The sequence below is a fragment of the Talpa occidentalis genome, unplaced genomic scaffold (genome assembly GCF_014898055.3).
Source record: "Talpa occidentalis isolate TD23 unplaced genomic scaffold, MPIMG_talOcc4v2.1 talOcc4.3, whole genome shotgun sequence".
Lineage (NCBI taxonomy): Eukaryota > Metazoa > Chordata > Mammalia > Eulipotyphla > Talpidae > Talpa > Talpa occidentalis.
This window is the reverse complement of record NW_023603184.1, coordinates 137821210-137839212: the sequence shown is the minus strand read 5'-3', so window position 1 is coordinate 137839212 and position 18003 is coordinate 137821210. Positions and strand designations below refer to the sequence as shown.

The following is an 18003-nucleotide window of genomic DNA, read 5'->3' as shown; positions in this document are numbered from 1 at the left end:
CCCTTTCCGTGCTTTGTGGGCCCAACTCCCTGCCTGCTGGTCCCATTCATGAATGACATGGTCCCCGAACTCTTCCCGTTCTCCTAGAGAGATGGTCCCCCGCTCCCCTGTTCTGAAGGACATCTCCTGGCCACTCTCCCCAGCCCTGACACCTGCCCCAGGTCTGGCTCCGGTGCGGACCAAGGATGAGCCAGTGCGGGACGGATGTGGGCGGGAAGGGACAGGGATGGGGGGGCGGAGGCCGGCCTGGGCCAGGCCTGGCTGGTGAGCGAGCAGCGGTGACAAACGGGCTGTGCGGGGGCCGAGGGGCGGGGGGCGGACGGCGGCTGATTTATCTGGGTTATTTATGCCGCGGACGAGGCAGGAGAAGCGGTTAATGAGAGTCCCAGTGAAGGGGGTGGGGAGGCCCAGACGTGATCTGCGGCGACTGAAGAGGGTTAGCGACCCACCGCGGGCCCAGCCCCCACTGCCCGACAGCCCTCTGTACCCGCCCCCATCCGAGGGCAAGCATGGCCTGGCCGGACCCCTCTCCAGAGTCCCTGGAGCCAACACCCTCCAGCCTCCTCCAGGCCTTCCCAAGGCCAGGCAGCAGGTCATGGGGCTGAAGGGGAGCCGGTCTAACACCGAGGGGTGGCAGGAGAACTGGGGAGGGGGCGAGGAAAGGGAGGGCAGAGCAGAAAAACCTTGGCTGGGCAGAACTGACCCAGTCCATGGGGCCTGCAGGGGAGGGCTGGGCAGGGGAGGCCAGTGTGGGAGTGGGTGGGCGCCGGCCCTCCGGGAGCTGAGGCTGGAGAGAGGGCAAAGGACGTTGGGGTGCCAACCTGGTGTCAGTCAGGAACCCATCACGGGGCACTGAGCCGGAGACAGGTTGGGGGGTGTGCAGGTCGCAGAGAAGCGGGCTGGGAAAGGCAGGGGGGCGGGGGGAAGATCCAGGGAAGGAGGGGGAGAGGGCTTTGCAACTGCGAAAGCTGCTGGGAGCAGATAAGGCGGCACAGCAGCGGGAGGGATTAAAGCTCCGAGGGGCAGGGGCGGCGCGGTGTGGGCCTGGGGAGGGGTGAGGGAGGAGGGGGTGGAGGACAAGACTCCAGGACCAAGGAGATGGGTGGGGGGAGACAGGGCAAGGCTGCAGAGGGGCCATGATTTCACCAGGGGCCCGAGGTGGTCGCCGCCTGGGAAAGCAGGAAGTCCAGTCACCCCCTGGGAGGGGGCTCCTCTACCCCGACAGCCGCCATAGACATCCTGCAAGTGTCAAGGGCACCGGAGCTGAGTGGGGGGATACACTGCTGGGGCAGAAGACTGGCAGATTATTGGGGGGCCGGGGGGCAGGAAGGGGCCAGCCCTGAGAGGTACTGAGCTCCCGGCTGGAGACTGAGGGCACACAGCGCCCCCTTGAGGAAGTCAGTGGAACGGTGTCTCGGGAACAAGTCCAGGGTGCCCAGCCCACCTGGGCTGCAGCCCCCGGGCAGGCCCCGGGTGGCCAGGACTGAGGAGTCAGAGGGAGCTTCTTTGTGGGGAGGGGTATGGGCAGGGAGTCTAGGCGGGTAGTTTCCCCAAGCTCATGCCCCACACCCAGACTCCTCTACCACTCCCCGTCCTGTTCTCCAAGCTTCCCGGAGGGGTGTGCTCCCTTTCACACGGGACAGCAAAAGCCTGGGGTGCTTCGGAGGTGGCCAAGGGGAGCCTGGTGAAAGGAGGGGCAGGGGAGGGGACCGGGGGTGGCAGGCGGGGCAGAGTAATTGCATGTTTGTCAGTTCGCCTGTCTCTGCACACAGGGAGCATGAGTGCTGGTGGGTGTAGCTTTGCCAAGAGAAGTGTGTCTGTTGGCAGAGGTGTCAGTGTGTCTGTCTCGGGGGTCTGGGTTCTCCCAGTCGCCCGCCCCCTTTGTGTTTTGGGGAGCGTGGCTCTGGGCACACCCAGCTGTGCTCCGTGCTGATGCGGCAGATGTGGCGGGGCCCCAGCTGTGCCTGCTTCCCGGAGAGGGGGAGGGGGCTGCAATCTGCTCCCCCGATAATGGCTGCTAAGTGCCAGGGGGAGGGGACGGAGATGGGGTGGGACTGGAGCCCTGGGCAGCCCTGCCAAAGGGGCTGGAGGGAGATGTGGGCACTGCCCCCACCCCACCTCGTCCTGGCCAGCATCCCCCCAATCTGTGTTCTTGGCTCGGCCTCTCCCCCTCAATGGCTCCTGAAGCCCATCCAAATTTCTCTCCACACTCGGTCCCCAGCTCTCCTCCCCAGTCACCCTATCCAGCTTGGTGCCAGGGACCCGCCCACCACCCCCCCACCCCGGCCCCCAGCTCGCTCCCCCTCACTGATTTTACAGAATAATCTTTTTATGGAAACCAAAAAAAGCACTAATGGCAGGAGCGCACCCCTCCCCCGCATCCCTCCCCCAGCACATCCCCCACTTCCCACCCCAGCTCCCTGGGTTCTCTGCTTTGAAACCCCTCCTGGGGCCAGCACCTTCCTATCCCTACTGGGCCAAGGAGGTCCCAGAGGTGATGAAAGAAGGGGCCTCCCTGCTCTCCCCTCCAGAGGCAGCTCCAGATCATGGGCCCTGAGCTGTGCCCTCAGGTGGGTGGGGCGCTAGGGCCCTCCTAGGTCAGACAAGGGGTGGAGAGGAGGGGGGCATTACAATTTCTCTCCTTGAACACCCCCCCCAGCATGTGTGCAGCCACGCACACAGTGACTCCCTCAGCCGGAGGTGGGGGGTGAGGGGGTGGGGGGGCAATGTTACAAAGATCTGTGTCACTGGCCCCTCCTATTTCCAACACTGACCCTTTCTCCTTCCCCTCCCCAACATGTCCCCACCCCCACTGGGCCTAGGAGGGGGGTCCCGGGGGCCAGGGCCTGACACAGACTTATTGGATTTCACGGTGTTTTGCTGAGAAAATAATTAAATTATCATATTTATGATGGAGCTGCCATGGCCTCTGCCAACCACTCGGAACAGAAGGGTCAGGACTGGGGGAGGAGCAGGAAGGGCCCTGGGCCCTGGCCCCAGGCCCACTAGCCTCTTCCTCAGGGAGTCGACCCCAGGTGCAGAATAGGTGTCAGCAGCCCCTCCCAATCCCAGAGGCGATGGCAGAGACCCAAGGAAAGGGGCCCAGTAGTCAAGACTGCTAGAATCCTGGAGGCTTTCATCCTGCAGAGCGTGCACAGGCTAGGAGGTCACATCTGGCCCAGTCCCCTTGTCACCCTCAGCCCTGCTCCTGAAACGCCGTCTTCTGAGCTGCCGGGATGAAGCTCTGAGATCCTGGGCTCTGACCCAGACCCGGGTGCAGATAACAAGGCCCCAGCACCCTGCTGCCTGCCACCCCTGCCTGCTGCCAGGACCCCCTCCTCTCTCCCACCCACACCCTACCCCCCCATTCTCTTCGGGTAATTAGATTCCTCTCAATTAGCAGATTACGATCATTACCAGCTCATCTGGCAACTAAGCTCCGCACCCACAGCTGGGGAAGGGGGGGGTGCCAAGAGGGGCACATGGGGGTCATGGACAGACAGGAGAGGTGGTTGGGTTCCTCTGGGGCTCCAGGAATGTGGAGAAGTGAACTGCATCCTCTCAAAGGGCAGGGCCAGGGTGGTGGGAGGTGGCCAGGGCCAGGACCCCTCCCCTCCCCAACAGAGGCTCCATTGTGTTTCTGGAGAGGCACCAGCTCCCGCTGCCCCGCCTGCCAGGGGAGTAGGAGACAGACTCGAGGGAGAAACCCCCACCTCACCAAAAACTGGGCTAGCAGCAGATGGAGCTGGCAAAGCGGAAAACAGGCCAGGGCTGGGGCCCAGCAGGAACTGAGAGTGGCTTCTGGGTGAGCCAATCTTGAGCCTGTGGCTCCCAGGGCCCGTGCCCGCCACCCGCACCCCACTGCCCAACCAAAATCCTTCACCCTTCCCTTCGGAATCCTTCCACTCTGAGCCTGAGCCAGGCCCAGTGAAGAGGAACAGGAAGGCGGGCAAGCAGGCAGCGTCAGTAGGGGCGAAGGCGGGGGCCAGGCAGGCCGGGAGCCTTGAGGGCCTTGCTCTGGAGCCGTGTGTGAGGCTGAGGCAGTGGGAGGGGGAGATTTACCAGGCTCCAGATTCATTATTCATGAGCCCGCAGCAACGACTCCAATTTAAATGCTAATGTGGGGGGGCCTGACTCAGCTGCCCCCCTTCCACCCTCACCCCAGCCCAGGCACAGGCGAGTCCGTGCTGGCTCCAAGGTTCACCGGGGTTTATTAGGGAGTGGAGAGAGAGGCCCGGCGTGGGCCACCCACATCGCTCCCATCATATGAAGATCCTGCCTGGCTTCCTCCAGTCCCTTCTGGACAGAGGTGACCACACAGGCAGTCTCCTCCAGGGGAGTGAGTAGGAGCTGGGGGGCCCTGTGGCAGCCCCCCTCAGAGGATGATCTGGTTGGTGAAGCTGCGGCTCAGCTCCTTGTGTGGCAGAACAATCGAGTTCAGGATGAGCACCTCAGCAGGGATCCGGACACGGCAGCCTGTAGCATGGACGAGGGCACCAGGAGGAGGCCTTGGGGTGGGCAGGCCAGGGCTCAGCAGTCAGGGGCCACTGCCTGCCGGGAGGGATCTCTCCCTGCCCATCTGTGCTCTCTGGCGTGACGCCCCCCACCCCATGACTCACACAGGGCCTGGCACACAGCAGGCACTGGGTAAATGTTTGCCACACATACACACACGTGCACACACATGCACACGGGAACAGATGCCCCAAAGGGCATGGCCATCACGGATGGCAGTTTCTCCCTGCTCAGGTCCCCCGGGAAGCCATACCCAGGATAGTGATGGCAGGCAGCAGCTTCCCATCTTTGAAGAGGCTTTCACTGTCCATATGAGCACGGGGGTCATTGGGGTTGGGGTCGTTGGGGGTACCCTCCACACGGGCCCAGCGGCCCACAGTGCTTCCCCAGCCCACAATGCTGTGCAGAACACATGTGTGCTCCTGCCAAACAGGATGAGGTGAGGGGTGAAGAGGGGTCAAGCACAGAACCCCCCCTCAGCCTCTTGGGGCGCCAGCCACTGCCTCTTGTGCCAGTGCCTACCTGCAGCGTGGCCCCGTGGAGGACAATGGTCTCTCGGAGCCGCACACCCTCGCCCACGGTCACCCCCTCTCCGATGGAGACGTTGGGGCCCAGCTGTGAAGAAAAACATGCATGGTGAGTCCCGGGAGGGTTTGGAGAACCCCAAATCCAATTCCCAAGTGGACCTGCTGCAGCCACAGGACAGAGTGACAAAGCAGACCGGCATTCTGGGTGCGTGTCTGCAGTGCCCCGCCCGTCCTGACAGCCCCTGTCCTCTCCCTGGGGCTGGCCGCCACTTACCACTGCCGATGGGGCCACCCTAGCCGTTGGGTGGATGTAAACGTTTCCTAGAAGCAGAAGAGAGGACCTGGGGGCAAATACCCCAAACCATCTCTGGTTCAGGGAGGGCAGGGATTGAGACATCACCTCTGGACCTGAGATCAGGAGTTATGGCCCAGAGAGCAGAGAGGGCTGGGGAGGGGGACAAAGGCTAGGAATTGGGATCAGGTGGGTACCTCGGATTCGCGGACCCCCTGGGTTGTGCTTGGCCAAACGTTCTGGGTGAGTGAGCTGGTACTGGCTCAGATAGAGGCGGGAAGCATAGAGGGCTGAGCTAGGGGCCACACAAAGTAGAGCAGGGGCTCAGGGGCCAGCAGGGCCTGTGCACCACTCCAAAGCCCCAACCATTAGGTGAACCAGCCACCCCATCAGAGCTCTCCCCATACCCTGCAGACTTGATCTGGCTCCAGATACCATCAGTCAGATGCACATAAATCTGGCCCTGCCCAGCCAGGGCTGAGAACACATCCTGCTCCAGGCGGATGGTACCTGCCCCTGGCCACAGGCCTGAAGAGTCTTCCCTGGCAGACGAAGAAGACAAGCTGACATCAGTTCCCTAGCTGAGGCCGATATAGGGGCCAACGGTGTCAGGGATGCAGGTGGGAGGGACCCCAATACCTCTCAGCACTGGTCAGATCTTTTCCCAGATCACATCCCAGGATCCGCTCCCTCATCACCTCACCCCCACCACCCCTCACTCCCCCAGCTGGGGTGTTTTCCCAGGAGACCCCCAAGCACAGATCTGCTGCCCATCCCCCCCAGGTCCAGAAGAAGTCTGACCAGACCTGTCATCCCCCCATTTTCATTTTCTCTTCCCCATCTACTCCTCTAAACCCCACCTCCAGTCACCCACCCTCTCACTGGATGAAATGAAACACAGACAGACTCACCCCAGAGGAAGGCAGCTGGTGAGGGCAGAGACAGTCACAGAAAGAGAGGAGAGAGAGATGGTAGAGATGCCAGCTCAGCAGAAACAGACAGAGAGGCCAGGCAAGATGGAGAGAGAAGCAGAGATGTGGGTGGGAGTAAGTGAATGAGGTGCAGTGCGGGGGGGGCGGACTTGGGTGGAGGGGTGGCTGAAGGCAGCTCCGGGACAGTTCCCGGGCCTAGGACAATAAGCTGGGTGGGACTGTGGCTCATGGCGTGCAAGGCTCTGAGGGATCCTCAGCCTCAGTGTGAGAGAAAGAGAGTGCGTGTGTGTATGAGTGTGTATGTCTACATTCAGGCGTGTGCACCCAAGTGTGTGTGTTGCCGTCTGTTCTGAAAGACATCTCTGGGACACTCAGGGCTTGAGAGAAATGGACCAGAAGGGGAGTGGGCAGGCGGTGACAGAGGAAGAACTGGGATGGATAAGGAAGAGGGACAGAATGAGGTTAGAAGGGGAGGGGCTGGGGAGGCTCAGCTGGAGATGACAAGTGGAAAGGAGGGAGGAGGAAGGTGAGCAGGTTGAGATGGAGTTTGCAGAGACTTGGTGGGGGAGGGTGGTCTGTGACTAGGGGTAGTTGGGGTTACAGGGCCATGGGGCCCGCCTCACAGTTGCCCATCCTGCTGATTACGCTGGAAGACGTCCCGAAGGGGCTTCAGGGCTTCTGGGGAGAAGAGGTAGATGCCGCAGTTGATGATGTCACTGACGAAAGTGCTGGGTTTCTCCACATAGTGCAGGACCTACGGCAGAGGCTGAGTTTACTGGGGGACAGGTCACGGCAATGAGGCCCTAAGGCCCTCTGCATACTCAGGGGCAGGCGTTTCTCAAACGCACAAACGTCAGCCTCTGCCTGGCCCATGACGCTGTTTCCTGCCTCGGTGCCTTAGCACATCCCATTTGCTCTACCCGCAATGCATTCCCGCCTCCTTCTCTATCTGGACGAATTTAACACAGCGCAGACCTGGCCCCCTCCAGGCCTTGCCTCCCCTCCCCTCCCCACCCGGGCCAGGCTGGATTGGCCAGGTTGTGCTCCCACAGTTCACTGTGCATACATCTCTGCAGCAGTGCACCCATGAAATTAACCATCACCCCCTTGTCGCGCCAACATATTTATTTATTTATTTATTTATTTACACAAGCACTGGGTATAGTCAGAAGCGCGGGAGGGTGAGAGAATTCACCAGAGCCAGAGCGGGGAGCAGAGCAGGCAGAAGGACCGAAGTACACTGCTGAGGGGAGCAGCGGGCGGCAGGAGAGGTCTGCGCGCCATGCGGGACCCTCCTCCGGTGGCCGGGGAGCAGCCGGGGATTGAACAGGCGCTGCAGAGGCTGCGGGCAGATTCGCAACCCAGCGCTCAACTGCTGCGCCACCGGGGAGGCCCCCGCCAATGTCTTTAAAAGGGACAGAAGATCAACAAGTGAGGGTGGGTCCCACCTGTTTGACAATACGGGGGCCCACCCCACAGCATGCGAGCATTCTCTAGAGGCAGGGGGTGGGGGTGGCAAGACACTGAGGAGACACTCAGCCAGTCCCTGCTTTCCTCTCACCTCATGTGTCTGTGGATTCTCTACGATGCAGCCATAGTTGAGGGATTGCGTCCTGTTAGCCTGAAAGACAGACACAGCCAGACGGTGACCTGCTGGCCGCAGAGCAGCAAGGTCTGTTTTCTCTTTCTTCCTTCCCTCTCCTGTGGCACCTGGCAGGCAGCTCCACCACTGACAGGTCTTCAGCCACTGACAGGTCTTCAGCGGGGGTGAGAACTGACAGCTGCCTTCCCCCTCCCTACTATGGAGCAGCCAAGGGCTGAAGGGGGGGAGTTGGTGTTCTGGCACATATCCCTCCTGATGCCCCTTCCACCTCCAACTCCCCGGGCTGCCCCTGCCTCCCCAACAACCTACATTCCAGGAACCTTACTGGATCAGGGTGTAGACCCCCTCTGTCCCTCCCAGCCCTCCTGACCTCCTCACCGTGGTGCCAAGGAGTAAGAAAGGGTGAGGCTGGAGTCTGTGGGCATCCAACATAGCATTCAGGGGGAAGTCGGAGCAGACATCAGCATTGAGCACAAAGAAGGCCTCCGGGCTTCCAGCCAGGATCTGGTCCCGGAAGTGGTAGAGACCACCGCCTGTGCCCAGGGGGGCAAATTCCTGCAGGTACCTGTCCCAGGACCCCACAGCCAGCTCAGTAAGATGAGAAAAGACAGACAGCATGGGTGTGAGCATCTGACCCCTCCTGCTCCCGGGGCTATGCCCAAGACCCACAGAGAAACTCAATGTATTCAGGAATTCAGATACCCAAATAAGTACCCTCCCAGTGCATGAGGAAGTCGGCAACAGCAACTCAACACAGCAACTCAATCCACACCTGAGAACCAGGAAGCCTCAGGCACTGCTCCCCGCCCCCCGTACAGCAAGTGTGCACAAACACCTGACTGGAAGGTTAAACTCCTGCTGGGCAGCTTCTAGGAACCGAGTAAGAGGCTCATCAGGTTGATAGAAGCCAATGAGCAGAATCTCCTGCATCCCAGGGACCTGAAGACAAGGGAAGAGATGGGAAGAAACAAAAACATGAGGGAAGGCAATGCTGGGCAGTACCTGGCAATGGTCCAAAAGTCCAGAGATCAGTGTCAGTCTCAGCTGGACTGGCTCTGGGCACTCACTCTGGTCTGTTTGTTCGTTTGGACAATGAGGAAGTTGAAGGAAGTCTCAGCCACTCCCCACCCAACACCCTGGGGGAACATTTTGCCTACTAGGCTGCATTAAAGGAGAACCCATGCTTTCCCCGCATCTTTATTGTCTGTCAATCTGAGCTTGCGATCAGGCTGAGGTAAGGGTACCATTGATCAAATGCCTATGTTGGACTAGGCACTTTACAAACATCACCTCTAAGCTTCATCATCCTACAAAGTAGGTCTAATCATCCCCAGTTTACAAATAAGGAAACTAAAATTCAGAAAGGGCGAGAAATTTGCTCAAGTCCCAACAGCAGAGACTGGATTCATACAAAACCTTGCCAGTCCCAATCCCAAAAGCAATAAAGAAACGAGCTCCTGAGTGAGAAAGGATAGGAGGTCTGTGCTTTGCTATCTATTAGGGTTCCCCATGCTACAGCTTTAAATTGTCTCTAAGATTCCCATCTGATCGCACATGCTTTAAAAATAGGTGTGAAGCCAAAGAGACTAGATTGGGGAGGATAGTTGGGCAGCTGCCCTGCACAACTCCAGGGGGCACCTCTCACAATGCTGTTTGTAAAGGGGAGTTCCTGGAGTTATGCCTGGTGGGAACAAGTCATGCTTGGGGGAAAATGGAAATGCAGCTAAAAGGAGATGAGCAGGAAGTGAGGTGGAAGAGGGGAGCCTAGGAGGTTACCTGGGCACAGGCCTCAATGTGGTGCTGGATCATAGGGACCCCTGCCACTGGAAACAGGGGTTTGGGCACCTCAAAAGACAAAGGCCTGAAGCGAGTTCCTGGGAGAGGACAGAAAAACACACTTCAGTTTCCTGTCTTCATCTGCCCCATGCCACCAACCACCCCAGTGCCCAACCTCCTCACCCAAACCCCCAACTCCTCACCCTTTTGAGGGCCTCCAATCAGGATCACGGCTTTGAGCATGATGGTGATGGCCCCCTAAACTTCAAATCCCAACAGAGAAATCAGACTCAGATTTCACACCCTAATCAGGACCCCCACGCACATGCCAACCAAACCCCAAATAGTGACATTTAGGTCTCTCCCACCACGTAAATCTGGGACTCTCTTCCTGGACATCACACCTCACAAATCCTTCACCTCAGACCCCAACCCTGATTCCAGTGGGCCTTCAAACCCAACAATTCTCCCCAGTTATGAGATTCACACACTGCAACTTGATCCATAGCAGACTTCTGCCCTCCGGCCACAAATTCAAACACTAGACACTCAGCGACAGGCGCCCTTCTCAGACCCCAATCCTCAAAGAGCCGAAACCCCATACCCACTTATTCTCAATAGTGCACCCTGCCTCTACATGTTAAATCCTGAACCCAGAGTACTGAACTTCAAATCCCAATGAGCTTCACATATTTAACTCCAATCCTAATAGGGAATGCCAAGTATTGAACTAACGCTGATCCGGATCTGATGAACCCCATATCCTAGCAAAACCCCTCTATTTGCTGACCCTGCATCCTCACACTAACCTCTAGGTGACGAACCCTGAATCAAATGGCAGATTCCCAGGCGTCCCGAACACCGAACCTACCAACCCCCTGAGTCCCAACACTGACGACAAGCGCTGAATCTCCGGATTCGGGAGACTGACTGCTGGCCCTGTGAACCCCACCACTGACAGTCTAATAATTCTAGTCTCGCGAAGCCGGGGGTTGTGGGACCCACACAGGAGCCAACGTGCGGAGAGCCAGGCGGGCCCTCCGAGTCTGCCCTTCGTCCAGGGACCCTCCGTCATGGAGCCTCTCGCCGCCCCTCCATAGGCTCCCTTTACCACCAGCTCCCTTTATGCCAGCTCTGCCGCTCGCTACTGCTCGCTGCTTCCGCGCACGTGTCTTCTCGCAACTCGCGAGAAGTCCCTCGCAGAGCCTGCCGGGAGTTGTAGTTCACACGCCTTCCCCTTCCTGCTGCGAGAGAAGAGCGAGGTGGGACCAAGGGGTACACATGGGGGCGTGTCCAAGGGACCGAGTAGGAAGGTCTGAATTAGTCTAAGAAGCAGAGGCTGAAACCTAAGATTAGGACCTGGAACGATCTGGGAATAGGACCAGACGCAGCCTTAGTAGGGAAATACAGAGTAGAGGTCACAGGGAGAAAGTGGGGCTCGAGTCCAGACGGGGTGTGCACCCCCCGGCCCGACCCCCGCGTCTCGAGCGAGGAAGGGCGGAGTCCCAGGCTGCTGCCAGTCCCGCTGGGAAGGGGAGTGCCCGATCCTGAGAGAAAGCGATTTCGGATTTGCTGCCTGTAGAATAAAGCCCTGCACGAGGCGCGGTGCCTTTGGTGTGCCCCGGGAGTGAGTGGGTGCGGGAGGGGGGCTAGGGTGCCTTAAAAGAACAGAATAGACGCGGAGGGGCATAGAAACTTTATTTAGCAGACTGAGGAGGGATGTCGGTTTCACCCACCGCCGGGCTTGGAGCCGGAGCGAAAGTTCTGGAGGTCCCATTCAGGCCACGTCCACGCGAGCAAAGCTCTGTCCATGCCAGGTGCTCCCCACGGACACCTCGTCCTTGCCGGGGTCCTTGGGCGCGGCCCGGCGAGGGGTCGGCGGGTGCTGGCACTGCCGATCTCGAAGGACACCCTGGGGTGGCAAGGGCGGGGCCGTGGGTGCCTTTGCCGACGCCCCTGCGGGGCTAATTAGCCGGCTCGGCTCCTCCGCGCGCTCCCCGCCCCGTCCCGCGCTCGCCCGGCTCCTGGGCCAGTCCCGCCCCAGTTCCAGCTCCAGGCCCAGCCCCCGCGGCAGGACCCCGCCCTTACCTGCCGCCCTCCGCGTCCTTCTGGACCTGCCCCCGCCGGCCGCAGGCTCGCCCGGGGTCAGAGCAGTCAGCGTCGCCTGCGCCTTTGCGCGCCTTAGTGTTCGCCGGTCCCTTCTGCATCTTAGCCGGGGCTAGAGGAAGAAGGGAAAGGGAGCGAGACCCAGCCCAAGGCCAAGAGGTGAGGCTGGGCAGCGGCATCTCCTCTCCAGCTAGCACCTGGCCCTGAGCAGGGGCGCCAAGGCTTTCGCCTCTCTGGGGCTTCAGTCCTCAGCAGTTATTTATACCCGACCGATGGCCGCCTTTCTTACTTGGTAGGATGGAACTGGGGGTCAAAGACAGACGAGGGTGAAAGCTCAGGAATGGCCACACATCTCGCTGTGTCTTGCAAGTCTCCTGGTCGTGGAAATTACCCTGGATTGGGAGCAAGAAGACCAGGGCTCTAGCCCTGGCTCTGTGACCTTGGGGCCCTGGAGACACACAAGTGAAGCCCACAGGGGCCTTCTCAGCCTGGGTGGGAGGGGATCCTGACACAGGGAATATGTACCCCGCCCACATGGCTCTGTGCCCTAGTCTGTGCCCGGGGTTGTGTTTGGAGTTGCACTGGTTACAACTCAATTTAGACTCAGCTGGGCCCAGCAGTATATGTGTGCGGCTCGTCCTGGTGCAAGCACCCTCAGGGTGGTGCTGATCTTCAAGATGGCACTGGGCACAAGCTGCCCTTACCTTCTGCGAGGATTCATGCCGAGTCGGAGCACTGGCCAAGGGGTTGGCTACGTTATACTGTACTGGCCCAGGTCTGCCAGCTCTCCATCACACACCACCAGTGCCACTATATCCTCCCTCAAGGACGCAGCGATACTAGGGCCCCTTGTGCAGCTCCATGCATCCTTGCTTCAGCAGGGGTGTGTCCGGGAAAGCCGAGATGCGGCAAGTCAGCTTAGTTATGCTGCCCTCCATCAGCACGTTGTTTAGCAGCTCCAGCTCTCACTGCGGCCTCTTCTCTCCCAGCTCCTTTGGGGACCTACCCATGGGCTGGGTCAGGGCCCAGGGCTCCCCAATGATGCTTTTGCCTGTAACCCTGTCCACCCTCACACTTTCCCCTCTGCCCCCTCGGCCTACTAAACCCTTGCAGGAGGTGGGGTAGGGAGAACTTCTCCTCCTGGACTGTTACCCAGATAAAATGATCTACTCCTGTCTTGCACCCTTCAACACCGCAGTAACTGCGCTCCCCAGTGACTCCAGCCCTCCATGGTACTGTGCTCAGCCTCTCCTTCCCCCCTCAACTCCCCACGCAGGAGCCTCCTCCTTCCCAGGGCTTCTGGCCTCTCCCTCACCTGTGGCCCCTGTGAGAGGACTGGATGTGAGTAGCAGCACTCTGGACCTGGGAGTCGTCGATTTCCAGAGTGCATCCTGGAGGTGGAGCAGAAGGTTTTTCTGGTGGGACCTGATTTAGACATCTGGGGAGGGGGAAGCAAACATGAGTCTAAGCGGACACAGAAACTCTGGCTTCAGACTTTTCCCTGCAGACTCAGAACATCCCAGGGTGGGAGTGTCTGGGGTTGATCTGAGGATCCAGACTCATCATGGTGGGGGCGGGGCGTCAACTTCAGGACTTGGGAGGCCAAGCTGGGTAGCAGGCGGCAAGACCTTCCAACTGACACAGTAGGGGCGAGGCAGGTACTCAGCCCTGGGCCCTCGTTTTATACATCTCTCCCCTTCTTGCCTTGTTTGATGTGGTTGCCCCAAATCCTCTGGGGCCTCAGCCCCCACCCCCTGCCCCAAGCAGACTCCTTATTCAGCCTGAGGACACCCGGGATGCTGGCTCAGCCTATGAGACAGGCCAGGGGGGAAAACTGAGTGGCTCTGGGGTACATCACATGTCAGTGCCTGGACAGCCAGACACAGTCCCAGCCCCTTTCAGGGCAGAGAGGATCCACTCCCGCAGGACATGGCTCCAGGTGACAAGAAATTCAGCTCCAGTTCCCTAATGGGACAGGTTTACACTTGAGTCAGTCTCTGGACAGTTGGAAATCACGCCCTTGTCCAGATGCCATCAGGTAAAGGGCGTGAGTATCTGAATGAGGGAGAGTATCTGTGACTTCACTGTCCATGCAGCCAATGATGAGAGTGCCAGGTGCTGACAGGACCAATCTGGAAGTGCCTCCCCCACCTCCCCGTGCCCCCCCTCCGGAGTCTCCGGTTGTGTTTTCCTCACTGTGCCCCCTGGCGGTAAACTGAGGCAAACTTGGGACACGAAAGAGTTTTTGAGAATAGCTTTCCCTCCTGTCCCCACCCCCATTCACACTCCCCCCCCCCCCCCCCCCCGTGACCCCGTAAATCTGGTGGGTTGCATTGTCCCTGGGGATTGCCACTAACTGACTCCCCAAATCTAGGTCTGTCCAAGTCCCTGTTGGGGGCAAAAAGGAGTCTGTAGGAGCATCAGCTCACCTGCAGGGATCTGAAGGGGGTCAGTGAACCCCTCTGGGCTTGCCTGGAGTCCAGTCTGTCCAGGCGGGGCTCCAGGTAGGAAGCATTTCTTGCAGTCGTGCTAACTGCCCGCTCAGGTGTGGCGCGCGGTCACCTTTTGATCAGAGCAATTTTGACACAGCTCTGCTGCCGTAAATTACCTGTGCTCCTCCGGGTTTGGCACAGGCAGTTCACACGCCATTTCCAATGGAGATGCGAAGGGAGCTCAAGATCCAAGGGGGAACAGCAGAGGAATTTTACCATTTATCAAGATATGAGTTCAGGCACCTCATTTTTATATGAAAACACTTGCAGTGAGAAGGGGATTAGAGATTCTCACAGGCAAACTGTAGATCTTCATCGCTAAAATGACAGGTGGGCAAGGCATCTCTCTGGTTCCTTCCAGCTGGCTTTAACAGCCTGTTATTTTATGATGATGGGGCTTACCTCTTCCCTGGGGGGTCCTGAGAAGCTGGAGAGGCTGGACTGGGCTGGGCGAAGGGCTGTTTGGACTCCAGCCAAGGCGCCCTCCACCTCAATCAGCACACACCAGCGCCAGCTCTCGGCTCCTAGCGGGAGGCTTTACTCCTTTCACTTTGCCAAGAACAGTTTCAAGATGGGGAGAGGGGTGCAGTCCCTCTCTGGACACAAGGAGAACTGGCTTCCTCCTGCCCCCACCTCAGGAAAGGCCACTCAGTTTTAGGACCCAGGGCCCGCTCTGTGGCATGGCAGCAGAGCGGCTAGAGTCAAGCGCCTCAGCACACAGCAGCCCCCACTGCTTGCCATGGGGATAGAAGTCTCTAGTCCCTAAGAAAATGCTCGTGTCTGTCTCCATCACCAGACACGCTGACCAGAGCACTCCTGGTGCATGGTGCCCAAGTGCCTCCATAATGCTCTGACACCGAGCCTGGGTGAGGGCCTCTCCTTGCGGCTCCTCACACCACCTGTTCTCACTAATCATAGTGAGGACCTCTCTGCTCCAGGGGTCACCATGAGCTGCCTGACACCCGGGCCGAGTGACGGGGGTGCTGAGCCAGGACTGGGCTGTGGGAGGCCCCATTCCAGAGCCAGCATCTTCTAAGCTGTGATGAGGGAATGTGGAAGAGGAAGAGCACCAGAGTCTGGCTTGGGGGTGCACGCAGGGAGGCAGTTTCAGTGGCCCTACCAGGAGAAGTCACAGACCAGGAGGGCCAGGGAAGGAAGAAGGGACCGAAGGTGCTAATTGTTATTCCTCGGCCTTATTCCACTGGCCCAGGGGGTCTAAAATGCTGGCCGCTGCACCCCCAGCCACCCCACTCCATAGATCACACACAGTCCCTGCTGCTTGTCGTTTTTATTTTCCTCGTGACAGACAGACAGACAGCTGCACAGACAGCTGGATGGCTGGGGTGGGGGGGTGGTCAGGACAACATGGGTGATAGGGATTAGATGGAAGGGAAACCTCGTAAAAGTCAATAAATAAATAAATACGAATGGGAAGGACAAAGGCCACAGAGGGGTGGTGGAGACACTCGGGGCCCAGCACAGGGTGCCCAGAGCTTCAGCCACTGGGACTGGCAAGCGCTGGCTTGAGTGACCACTGCCTCCAGCCCTCCAAGTTCTCCTCCGGGATGCCGGCAGCGGCCACGCCCACCTGAGTGCTCCCCGCGCCCTCCCCCAGCTCACCGCCCTCTCACATGCTGGCCCCGACTCCCTGGCATGGTGTCCCTGTCCTGTCCCCGCCCCGCTGACCCTCATTCCCAGCCCGCGGCCCTCGGCGCTTTCCTTTTCCTCCTCTCCAGTCACTCACACCCTCTTCAGCTGGCTCTTCCTCTCACCCTCAGAACCTTCCTAGAGCCTCCCTCCTTAACCCTCAGCTTCTTCTCTTCATCACTTCCCCTCCCTTCCTGCCCCTCTTCCTGCTCCCACCACAGCCCAGCCTGGCCAACGGGTCCCCTCTGGGTCTGGCCAGGGTGGCATTGACCAAAGCCGGGGCCTCTGTCCCTGTGGGTCCATGAGGTAATAGCCCGGCCGGATGTTGCTGCTGGTGGTGTCCGAAGCCCCAGGCCCACCCGGCTTAGTGTGGGCCCTGGAATGTCCCGCGCAGCAGCAGGAACCCCGAGTCGAAGCCCGAGGCCGGCTGTGGTCCTGGCGGCCGCTAGGGGTTGCCTGGGTAGGAGCGGAGCAGCACCTTGTGATGGGTGGCGGCCTCGGTCCTGCGGCGCCGCTGCTCGCTCAGGAACTCCTTGAGCCGGTTGGTGGTGAAGGTGAGTGTCTGGCGGCGCAGCTTCATCAGGTAGGCGTCCTGCAGCCATGGGTGGGCCAGGCAGTCCTGCAGGGAGGGCCGGCTCCTGCCAGGCCAGGCCAGGCCAGGGACAGTGAGTCTGGAGGGACAGCTCCTGCAGCTGGGGGGCTGTGCCCTCCCACAGGCCCTGTGCCAATCCTGGACTCGCCCGGGAGTTTGGGTGTGTGCTGAGCCAGGGCAGTCTGGGCTACGGGCAGGTGGCGCTGGGGGCTGGCAGTTATGGGGCCCACTCACCAGGGATGTACGGAGAGGACCTTTCGCAAGAAAAGGGTGGCGCTTTGAGAGGTGTTGGGATATAGTTGGAAGGCATCAAAGCGGCCCCCCACAATCCGAGCCTCTGTTTCCTGGGGGTCTGGCTCATAGAATGGGGAGCGGCCACTAAGCCTGTGGTAGAGACACATAGGTTAAAAGAGAACTCACAGGGCAGAGACATTAGCGTGGAGATGCTGAAGGACCCAACGCTCGAGGGCAGGGCCCCCGGCTCCTGGGGCTCATGCGTGCTCATGTGTGTGCTGGGGATGGGAGAGGGTGTAGGCACAGGGTGGGCCCTGGGGTACTCACATGATGTAAGTGAGCACACCCACTCCCCAGATATCCGTAGCAGAGCCGATGGGTTCTCCCTTCACCATCTCAGGAGCTGACAGGAGACAGAGACCAGGCTGAACCAGCTACTCGTGGCAGGGGAGCAGGGAGAGGCAGGGGAGGTCCCTGGGGGCTTGAGGTGCAGGACAATGCCCAGGCACAACCAGAGCAGCAGGCCCTGGCCCTGGAGTAGGGGGGACCCTCAAGGGAGATGAGGGGTACCTGAGGAATGAGCACAAGTACTGAATGGTAGGGGTCCCCAGAATTGCGGAGAACCAGGGTCCCTAGTTTCCCCAGATCAGCTCCAAGGCAGGATGCTCAGTCACAAAAAGAGAGACCAGTTCTAAGATTAAGAGCCTTTGAAATCAGCCTGGCTAGTTCGACTCCCAGGCTGCTGTTCTAGCTCCTGGGAGCTGGGCCATTTACTAAACCTTCTGGCTCTCCCTTCCTGGGCTGTAAAGGGTGGCTCGCAGAGGAACCCTAAGGAATAGGGTTAGCTTGGTTCAGCACTCGCCGACAGGAAGCACTCGACGAATAGCCTATCTGTGAGGAAGCAGGGTGCTCCCTGGCTGCTACCTGTCTGGCTCGACCCCAACTGCCTTCCCAGCCGGCACGGTGCTCTCACCCATGAACTCCAGCGTGCCCGTGCGGTGGCCGAGGGGCTGCAGGGCCTGGGGGTTGTAGGGCTGGGCACTGCCAAAGTCCACGATCTTGAGGGCGTTGTCAGGGGCCAGCAGCAGGTTGTCCGGCTTGATGTCTAGGTGCAGCACGTGCTGGCCGTGGAGGTAGTCCAGGCCTTGCAGCAGCTGCACCACATAGGTCGCCACGTCGTCCTCCGAATACCGGAACCTGGGGGCAGGGGTGAGCAGGGGTGCTGCGAGTGATATGCCAGCCCAGCTCTCCCCACTCTCGCCCCTTGCCCCCTACCCCAGAATTGCC

General features: G+C 59.7%; 2 protein-coding genes across 6 annotated transcripts in view; both read right to left on the bottom strand.

Annotated features, from left to right (window-relative positions):
- Positions 1-4192: 4192 nt before the first annotated feature.
- Positions 4193-10810, bottom strand: GMPPA (GDP-mannose pyrophosphorylase A). Of its 4 annotated transcripts, none has more exons than XM_037524114.2 (13): positions 10651-10810; positions 9849-9908; positions 9646-9743; positions 8705-8808; positions 8248-8434; positions 7828-7887; positions 6890-7020; positions 5742-5876; positions 5532-5629; positions 5317-5363; positions 5038-5130; positions 4769-4937; positions 4193-4476 (listed from the first exon to the last, which is right to left on the bottom strand). In XM_037524114.2, the coding sequence occupies exons 2-13, from the start codon at positions 9886-9888 to the stop codon at positions 4376-4378; spliced, it is 1263 nt and encodes a 420-aa protein (XP_037380011.1). In that variant the 5' UTR covers positions 9889-9908; positions 10651-10810; the 3' UTR covers positions 4193-4375. The 4 variants fall into 4 exon arrangements, with proteins under 4 accessions (XP_037380011.1, XP_037380014.1, XP_037380013.1 ...); XM_037524117.2 differs by having other exon boundaries at positions 9849-9903; XM_037524116.2 differs by lacking the exon at positions 10651-10810 and adding an exon at positions 10517-10644.
- A 4706-nt stretch (positions 10811-15516) lies between these two features.
- SPEG (striated muscle enriched protein kinase) overlaps positions 15517-18003 on the bottom strand; it is a 55676-nt gene continuing 53189 nt past the window's right edge. Inside the window, exons 38-41 of one of the 2 annotated variants that reach the window (XM_037524111.2) lie at positions 17690-17913; positions 17044-17119; positions 16717-16866; positions 15517-16528 (exon numbers count right to left, since the gene is read on the bottom strand). In XM_037524111.2, the coding sequence (XP_037380008.1) occupies positions 16336-16528; positions 16717-16866; positions 17044-17119; positions 17690-17913 (643 nt within the window). In that variant the 3' untranslated portion in view covers positions 15517-16335. The remainder of the gene's footprint in view (positions 16529-16716; positions 16867-17043; positions 17120-17689; positions 17914-18003) is intronic. The other variant, XM_054700104.1, reaches the window with a different exon arrangement.